At 34.8% G+C, this 9,941-nt stretch overlaps 1 protein-coding gene across 1 annotated transcript; it reads left to right on the top strand.

Moving 5' to 3' along the window:
- Positions 1–1,224: 1,224 nt before the first annotated feature.
- LOC149770851 (cadherin EGF LAG seven-pass G-type receptor fmi-1-like) lies at positions 1,225–9,701 on the top strand. Its single transcript, XM_089949029.1, has 6 exons — positions 1,225–1,423; positions 3,374–3,564; positions 4,453–4,983; positions 6,562–6,809; positions 7,032–7,385; positions 9,491–9,701. Exons 1-6 carry the CDS (start codon positions 1,225–1,227, stop codon positions 9,513–9,515), a joined length of 1,548 nt encoding a protein of 515 aa, XP_089805155.1. The 3' UTR covers positions 9,516–9,701.
- The last annotated feature ends 240 nt before the right edge of the window (positions 9,702–9,941 follow it).

Genomic DNA, 9,941 nt, shown 5'->3' with positions numbered 1-9,941 from the left:
TTGTATATACCGTATAAACCAAAGTAATTGTATACACAGTATAACCTAGAGTAGCTGTATATACCGTATAACATAGAGTAGCTATTTATACACCGTATAACCTAGAGTAACCGTGTATATCGTATAACCTAGAGTAAAAGTTTGTGCCATATAACCCAGAGTAAATGTATATATAGCATAACCTAGAGTAACTGTATATACCGTATAACATAGAGTAGCTCTATATGCCGTATAAACTAGAGTAATTGTATATACCGAATAATTAAGAGCGTCTGTACCTACCGTATAACAATGCATAGCATTTGGTACATAACTATATCCGTATCGTAAGTTTTGTTCATGTCAGTAAATTGTATTGGTCTTCTAGAAACTAAATAATAACTTTTTTTTAATGAGTATATATATATAGCTGTAAATAGGTATTTAAACTAAATATTGAAGCTGTTTACAAATTTGGCATAATTTCTAGTTGGCTGGTGGGATCAGGTGGGTTCTTAGAAGAAATAAGTTATTCCCCATTTACTGTGTTTTTTCAGGTGGGTTCTTTGAAGAATTAATTTTTTTCCCATTTGATGGGTTAGGTTACGTGAACAGGTATTGTGAAATGTTAGGCTGATTAGTAAGATATTCACGTGGAATAAACTGCAACATATAGTCGTAGATGACTCTTGAAGCTGAACGTGTATATGAGGAGAGAACTGAGCCAATCAAATGCATTCCTTTTTTTTTATTCATTCCTAATTCGGATTCTTATTTCATATGTCAAAATCAATCTGCAGATGTGTTTAACGTTGGGTTTGGACAATGTGAGAGGAGACATTTGTTAGGATTATTCATTGGTACAAAAAGTTCGCATTGGACTAAAATATTATTCTAGTATTATTGTGAATTATTCGAAGGACGTATGGACAATACCGTTATGATACATCAGAATTGTCTTGGCAAACCAGTGCATTCGAGGATCTGAAATTAATTCGGAACTTTCGATTCGTTTTGGCTTGAATTTAACTCTTTAGGATTATTTAGGATTCAATAAATAATTCTGTAAGTTGATCTTACATTTTCATTTTATAACTTTAATAATTAAATTTACAAAGTGTGTTGATTTTGCTTCTTCCTGTTACTTAGTTTTCAACCACAGTGTCGCAACACATATCTGCAATGATTCTCTAACTCAACATATCAGTATAAATTTCTTTTCAACATTTGTTCTCTCTTTTAAAAATGCATACAGACATTGATGACGTCCCTCAGTTCGGTAACCTGCCGCTGGCTTACGCCATGAAGGTGTATGAAGACACCGCGGTAGGGACTACTTTACACAGCGTGGGCTATTACGACCTTGACACAGGCGATTCGCACATTTACTCAGTGGTATTTTCTCCAGGAAGTGGAATCAATTACTTCACCCTCAATTCTACGAGTAAGTGGTTTACATTACGGGGGTATTAGACACCTTTGGTATTTGGGAATAAATTCTGACACTCTTCACTACAAAGCCGTATCCTGAATATTGCATTGAATCAAGTAGCTAAACTTGGTATCGATTGAATTTATCGTTTTATTACATTGGCGTAGTAATCCAATGTTAGCTTAGTCATTTTGTTTAAAGTGAATATTGAGATATAATGTAGTACTGTTAAATATAATGAAGTATAATACTGTAATTTAATATACAACTGTCAAATATTATAAAGTGAAATTTTGACACACAAGGTATTACTGTCAAATGTTATGATGGAAAATATACTAATATATAATGTATCGTTTTCAAATATTATGAAGGAAAATATTCTCTTCCTGAGATAAAAATTTTAAAAGTCTTCAGGTCGAATGAGTATCAGGTATGTTCCATTTCTATAATGGGTACCAGTAACTTTTGTTTCTGAAATTGAGAAGTGATTTCTTGTCGTGATTATTAATATTTATCCAGAAAATTGTTTAATGAAAACATGTCAACAAGATTTTTTAAAATAAAAATATATCGTTAAAGGTACAGTTAAATTGTAATGTCCTAGTGCGCTAACACATTTTCATTGCAAAATGTCACATGACAATATTGTAAGTTATTTTGGTGCATACCATATATTCATGCCTATAAGTCCAATCCAACTGCAAAGTCAGAACTTTATCTGCCGGCCAATAACGTGCTGACAGATTAGGGTCTATGTCGTTCTACCAGTTACTTCTAACAAACTGAATATAATCCGATCTGTCTGGTGCGACGGTTGATCTGGTATTTGTAACAAACTGAATATAATCCGATCTGTTTGGTGCGATGGTTGATCTAGTACTTCTAACAAACTGAATATAATCCGATCTGTCTGGTACGATAGTTGATCTGTTACTTCTAACAAACTGAATATAATCCGATATGTCTGGTACGATAGTTGATCTGTTACTTCTAACAAACTGAATATAATCCGATCTGTCTGGTACGATAGTTGATCTGTTACTTCTAACAAAGTGAATATAATCCGATCTGTCTGGTACGATGGTTGATCTGGTACTTCTAATATAATCCGATCTGTCTGGTACTATAGTTGATCTGGTACTTCTAACAAACTGAATATAATCCGATCTGTCTGGTGCGATGGTTGATTTGGTACCTTCTAATATAATCCGATCTGTCTGGTACGATAGTTGATGTAGTACTTTTAACAAACTGAATATAATCCGATCTATCTGGTGCGATGATTGATCTGGTATTTATAACAAACTGAATATAATCCGATCTGTCTCGTGCAATGGTTGATCTGATACTTCTAATAAAATGATTATAATCCGATCATTCTGGTGCGATGGTTGATTTGGTACTTCTAATATAATCCGATCTGTCTGGTACGATAGTTGATTTGGTACTTTTAACAAACTGAATATAATCCGATCTATCTGGTGCGATGGTTGATCTGGTATTTATGACAAACTGAATATAATCCGATCTGTCTGGTGCGATGGTTGATCTGGATTTATGTTGTATGCAGTTGAATCTTTCTTTTATGCGAGTGTCTACGTTGATTATATTCTCAGAATGATTATCAGCATAATTAACGAAGTGTTGAGTATCATATACCCAAGATTATCAACATTATATGTAGGATAATGACGGATAACTCATGAAATCGTATGCACTGGAGTGGGAGTACGATCAAACTGCGAACAGCATATGCTCAGATTTGCCGTCCCATCATGCACCGGCATATATGGCTTGAAGTACTTTCTCTGGACTAATCAGCAGGAAAAAAGAACAATATAGACCCTGGTGTGCCGGTTAATTATGTTACGGCAGATCGGGGTCTATATTCTTGCAGTTGGATGGTACTTACGCGCTTCTATAGATGAGTAATCGCTGACCACTTGTATTCGCATACAGCCGGAGTACTAAAAACATTAGCAGCAATAGACTACGAGGAGACTGGGTCTTTGACCTACACGTTAACCATCAAGGTATCAGACACAAAGGACTCCTCTGCTGCCACTTTTACCATCAATATAGGCAACATCAATGAAGCGCCATCTTTCCATCAAACCAAGTACAGACTGAATCCCAGTGAAGGAGGACTTGTAAGTGTATAACTTTGCATCTGTTTTATTTGTATTTATAAGATGGCATACACACACGGTAATTTCATGTAGCAGTCGAGATAATCAAGCACTTCAACATTGTCTGCGCCATTCATTTTACATGCCTTTCTCTACAAAGAACGACTACTCTCAGATACTAATAAAGGTCCATTACATTAAGGTCCCTCATGTCTTTGATAACAAATGACCTGTTTCCTAGTCATTCCTGCAAATTTTAACAGCGATTTCCAGCATCGTTCGATCACTTTATTTTTCAGTATAACTTCTCACTCTTCTTTTACCTGACTGTGAACATAGCCATATTGATAATTTCTACAACAAGCTTGATCTCTGTATCCGGTAGGTGAAAACATTTGGTGTGCTCAGGTCTTTTCCTTCATCTTGCTTTACAAGATTCTAATTTCATCAGACTGAATCTGTGAAAATCTGGGAAATACATTTCAACATATTCATGGTTATAAATATTAAGTTTTTAAAAGTAAAATAGCAGGCTACAAGGTGTTTCTTTGCTATTAAAGAGAAGGTCCAAAAGGATAAAATCAGAGTTAATCACCCACTCGAATGAGTTAGCGATGTTTGATTGTTTGAATACCAGTGATGACGTCAGTGTGAAATTATCAATACATGTAGCGCTAGAAACAGAAAGGAAATCTGTTGATGTTCTGACTTCTGATTATATTGCCAATTTTATGCATAAAACCTATAAACTAATTCCTTAGGGTTACTTGTGGTCGTTGTTTCAAAAATATTACATGCAGTTTCATGAAAGCAAACACACAATACAGTTGAACCATATATCTTTTAGAGCAACACCGTCTTTGGGAATCCAGGTTTTAGAATCTACGATGAAGACAATGATAGGGGTAGTGGGGTAGTGATCAAGCATATTTCTCGTCTGATTGTGCGAATGAAACCCAGTATTTCATTATGGACCGTACGAGCGGAATAGTGTACTATGCAGCCGATTTTGACTTCGACACCGCTGGCATAGTTTCAAACGTCACGTGCCTCGTTACTGTAAAAGATAACGGTGGATTATCCGCAACTGCGACTCTAGAAATACTGTTCTCTGACATCAATGACAATTCGCCAGTTTTTTCACAATCATTCGACTACCAGTTTTTTGCTACCCCTTATTACTCTGTTGGACAAGTCATTGGACAAACATACGCGTCCGATGCAGACGCTACCTCCCAATATAATACGGTGTACTATTCGATCAACATGTCATCATACGCGGATGCATGCATTGCCATCAACACAAATGGAACACTCTACGTGAATATGGAATGGGATCAAAGTGTGTTCAACTATGGAACCACTCATGTTCTGAAAGTGACTGCTAGAGATGTAGGCAACAACGCCGCAACCGCCACAGTGACTCTTGTCATTCCACAGGTAATTCATTTCAGTCATTTTTTAAACCTTTGTTGCGACATAAATATGACACAATCACATTTCGTTAATTAGTATAATATGGAAGTTTTACGCAGATCAACTTACAATTCTACAGGAATTAAAATTCGAACACAGTTTAGTTTTATTTCGACCTTATTTACGCAATGAGTGTTGCCTGGTACATATCTTTGTTGGTTCGGTATATCATGCATAATCATTTCTATAAGACTGACGACAAATATGGTTTCGGTAATTCTGACTCCTAATTCGTTTTTATAAGGCTGGCAACTGTTTTGGTCTCTATAAGGCTGACGACTAATTGGTTTATATAAAGCTGACGACTAATTGGTTTCTATGAGACTGAGAACTGATTTATTAAATATAAGTCTGACGACAAATTTGATTTCTGTAAGGCTGATAAAAATTTTAGTTTCGATAAGGTTGACGATGATTGGTTTCTATAAGCTGACGACTAAATGGTCTCTCTAAGGCTGATGAGTAATTTTGTTTTTAAAACACTGACGATTATTTGGTTCTGATTAGTTCGTATGTTTAGCGTACATAACCCCGATTTCGAACTGCCGCTTAAATATGGTACAATAATATTTATATTATATGGATTTTACAGAGCTGAAAATCACAGTATCGTTATTTCTGAGATAGATCCAAGAGTATTCGTCAAAAGATGCAGAACGTTGTTTATCACAATATTGCTGTGTTATTCATGCTAATGTACAAATATCATAATTTCCAATATGAAACATGTGTAATAACACTCCATAGTTTCACAATTGACACCATCACGTTATGCAAAGGAAACGCATGATAAATGAGGCATCGGAAGTCATTCCATTGCAGTATGGAGTTTTGTCAGTTAAATCATTATTTATTTGTCATTTGTAACTAGAATAATTTCAAACTTAAAATTATTTAACTCGTTTAACAAATTTCATTATACATGAGCACTCGTGTATGAGACTCACTGACCTAGCACTCATGTATGAGACACAATGACCAAGCACGCATGTATGAGTCACAATGACCGAGCACTCATGTATGAGCCACAATGACCAAGCACTCATGTATGAGTCACAATGACCAAGCACTCATGTATGAGTCACAATGCATTTATAAAGTTCACCGATCTGTTTGGAGGCTTAGACCAAGTCTTTCGCGTATAAACGTACTAACGTCTCCACTGTTTCTTCAAAATTTTATTTCAAATAAGAACATTATTGAGTCTGATATGCCAGTTTATCGTGCCGTACATATATATGTACATATGCGGTTTACAGCTTTAGTATATATTTTCTATATGTAGCTATCTAGTCTTGACATCATATTCCTTTTGTTAAACTACGCTTCATATGTTTAGTAAGAGCGGTCATAGATGTACTTAGTCACATTTTGCTGACGAGTTAAACTTACTCTTAAGCTTAGAATTTTAGGATAACCAGTCAAGATCAACAATAAATAGATCGTCTGTACACTATTACTAACAATAGTCTTTATTTAGATGCAAGAGAAATGTAGGCGATATTATCTAACTTGACAAGCTATCTTTTATTTCTCCAAAAGACCACCACCACCACCACGACTACTACAGAAAGGCCTATCAAGTATGAAGACGACCCAAGGAACGTTCCCATAATCGTGTTGCTGGCGGTGGCGGTATTGGCGATGCTTGTTTTGATCACATGTCTGGCCTTCCGATACATAGAAGGTCTGAGTGAACAGGAGTGGTACCGGTGCTGCCGATGTAAAAAGAAGGGACGCTGGATCGGTTTTAAGGGATGCTGCAGGAGAGGCTGTAGATTATGGGCCAAGTACGTATGTCTTTAGTTAAAACTTAAAGAATTTAGACTGTCACCTGTTTGACAACAAGTTCTCATAGCGGCCATTAAGTGGTATATCGGTCTATTTAACTAATTTAACTATATAACTCCTCTCTCTTTCTGTGTGTGTGTGTGTGTGTGTGTGTGTGTGTGTGTGTGTGTGTGTGCGTGTATATATATATATATATATATATATATATATATATATATCAGAACTAAAGAAGAGAGGAAGAAGGAAAAAGAGAAAAAGAAGAAGAAAAGAAAGGAGCGTGAGGAAAAAGAAGAAAAGGAAAGACAAAGAAAAGAGGATAAAATACGACAAGAAGAAGAAAGGCAAAGAAAGATGGAGGAAAAGAGACAACAAGAGGAGGAGAGAAATAAACTGCTAACAACAAAGCAAGAGGAGGAAAAAAGGAAAAGGAGAATGGAAACAGAGAGATTACTTAAGGAGGAGAATGAGAGGAAAGAAAAACTCGAACGACAGCGTGCAGAGATGGATGATGAAGAGGATGGGAGAGAATCAATGTCACTACGCGAATCAGACAACGAGATATCCATAATAACAAAGTAAGGGAACTCTGTAGTTACCTTTGTAAATAATAATAATAATAATAATAACAATAATAACAATAACAATTGGATGGTACGATTTCTTGTCCCTCACTCATTTTCTAAATTTTAAAATATTTAATTCGACAAAGTGAAATTTTCCATGTTGTGGGCGTGCGCACATGAATGCTGAATTTGAGCCTCTCTCATTTTCAAATGGTAATTCTTTAGTGTGTGTAGCCGTAGTGAAACAATGACGCTCTTTTCCCTCTCCTTCCCCGATGCAAGCACCCTTCTTTGTTTTTATTTAAAGTCAAGCAAATGCGTATCGAATGTGCAATTCAGATTCGTTTTTATGGCATTAAGATATTCAGGATTGCTTCACGAAACCCGGAAGAAATTAGTTGCTTCCTAGATTTCCTATCGCAATTATTTGATACTGTAAGTTGAGGTTTTGTCAGTAAACATTACTTCCCTGATCTAGACAATGGAGCCATGTATAAGTAAAACACGCGAACGTCAGATCATGTTTCGCCAAGTTAGAGAGGAGATAGCTGGAACAGATATGTATGTAATTGAATTATATTTTTATTATATGTTCATTTTGTTCCCCCTTAACTTTACATTGTGAGAATCGTTCCACGATACTGAACGCGCGTGACAATGCACATATAGCATTCACGTGAATAAAGAACTACTTTCTTTTGTAAACAAATAATGGACTCAGACGATAGCACTTTTGATTTATAAACAAATCATGTACACTCGCGTATACACTTACTTTGTGGTTGTTTAAATTTGTTTCTGAATGAACTAAAACATGTCTCGTGTGCTGTAAAAAAAACCCAGCTGTTTTGGCACATTCCGCGTTGATACAATGTTTTAGATTTAGGCTAGCTACATTATATAAATGACGGAAGATTATGTCTTTATAAATAACACACAAGTGACAAGGCATATACTGTTTTCTTTTGCTAGTGATAAGAATGGCAAAATAAAATATACTTAAGTTTTACATCCTGAATTTCCTCAAAATATATTGTCTTAATTCTGCAAATCCGTATTACATCAGCCATGTCATCGGTTTTCAATTTGGATTACACATTTCAAAACTGAGCTGTAATTTCGATGATAAGTGCAACCGCATCCTCCTTATTGCACTCAAAATGAAATGCGCATTAAAATCCATAGCGTCTTTTTGATAATTGCAATTTAAAGACTTCATATATTTACTACGTTCTGATTTCAAACATTCAATGACAGAAACATTTGCAGACGCAAACACGCTTCTCTCGCGCCACTTCAATCCGATGTATTTCATGCATAATTTGCACAGATGAATCCATTCCAAAATCACAAACTTTCGTCGAATCGAACCAAAATACCAAAATATATTCATTCCAGATCAAATGGAAAAGTTGTTGCAATGCGCATTCATTCACACTATGACTGCAAATTTCAATTTTAACTAGACACGCCATTTTCTTTCGAAAGTTACGTCAAACGCGCGACTAAGTTTAAATTTATCTGGGCGGAGTTATGTGCACATTAATAACTATGTCAGTGTGTAATGACAAATCTGCGCTTGTGTATTTAATTTGGAATACGGGATTGATTCATTTATGTTGTTTCTTGTGTATTTTGTTTATATAATTAAACCTTATGTAAACTCACAAGTTCGTGCAGTATTCCATCCAAAAATCTCGTTCATATTTTCCAATACAAATGCACTAACCTGTAAATATAGTACGAAATGTAGAGGAAGTCATGACGTCAGAAAAAAAACAAAACCTGAAATTATTAACATTCAGTCAAATTTAAAATTAAAATAGAACTTGGAGAAAAAATATGTCATTAATGAAAAATATACGAGAGAGAGAGAGAGAGAGAGAGAGAGAGAGAAACGATATCCTCGTGAAAGTTGCCTCAACACAAATCGTGCAATAAATTTGCAGAACGCATTCATATAACATACATATGTGATGTCTTGTCTTCAGTTATTAAACACTTTCGTCACTCTCTTTTATGAAATTCAAATCATCCAATACGTAACACGACTGTAGAGACATAAATGCTCCAACGGAACCTTCGTTACGTATGTTTTATGTTTATTTCTTTTTCAGCTCTATGCCAATGTTTAGACAATAGAGACGTCGGACGTAGGCCACTGTATCGAGAAGGAAAAGAGACGTTTTTATTTCTATGCTCATCTTTACTGTTTTAGTAGAGACATATTCTCACTGGTGTTAGAAATGTTCTTGTTCTAGTAAAGATCAAATATTATGACACGCAATCATATAGTTGACTATATTATTATTATTATTATTATTATTATTATTAAAATGATTATTATTATTATTATTATTATTATTAATTTGTTTGTTATCATTATTTTATTATAATGTATTATTTTTATTATTATTTATTTGTTATTATTATTATTATTATTATCATTACATGCTAGACAATTGGATACAAAAATTGTTGGATTAATAAAGAAACTGTTTATAATTTTGTAATGATTATTTATAAATATCACAAATGATACATTGTTGCTCGTTATGAAACATTGAT

Source organism: Sinohyriopsis cumingii, unplaced genomic scaffold (assembly GCF_028554795.1).
Source record: "Sinohyriopsis cumingii isolate HCF-2022 unplaced genomic scaffold, ASM2855479v2 utg002256l, whole genome shotgun sequence".
In the NCBI taxonomy this organism is placed as follows: Eukaryota; Metazoa; Mollusca; class Bivalvia; order Unionida; family Unionidae; genus Sinohyriopsis; species Sinohyriopsis cumingii.
This window is presented reverse-complemented; position numbering and strand designations above follow the sequence as displayed.

Bases quoted from the DNA above. Each gene is read 5' to 3' on its own strand.
- LOC149770851 (XM_089949029.1), top strand. From the start codon at position 1,225: ATGCATACAGACATTGATGACGTCCCTCAGTTCGGTAACCTGCCGCTG. The intron at 3,565-4,452 runs GTAAGTGTATAA...TGATAGGGGTAG, and splicing joins ATCCCAGTGAAGGAGGACTT to TGGGGTAGTGATCAAGCATA. The intron at 4,984-6,561 runs GTAATTCATTTC...TTTCTCCAAAAG, and splicing joins TGACTCTTGTCATTCCACAG to ACCACCACCACCACCACGAC.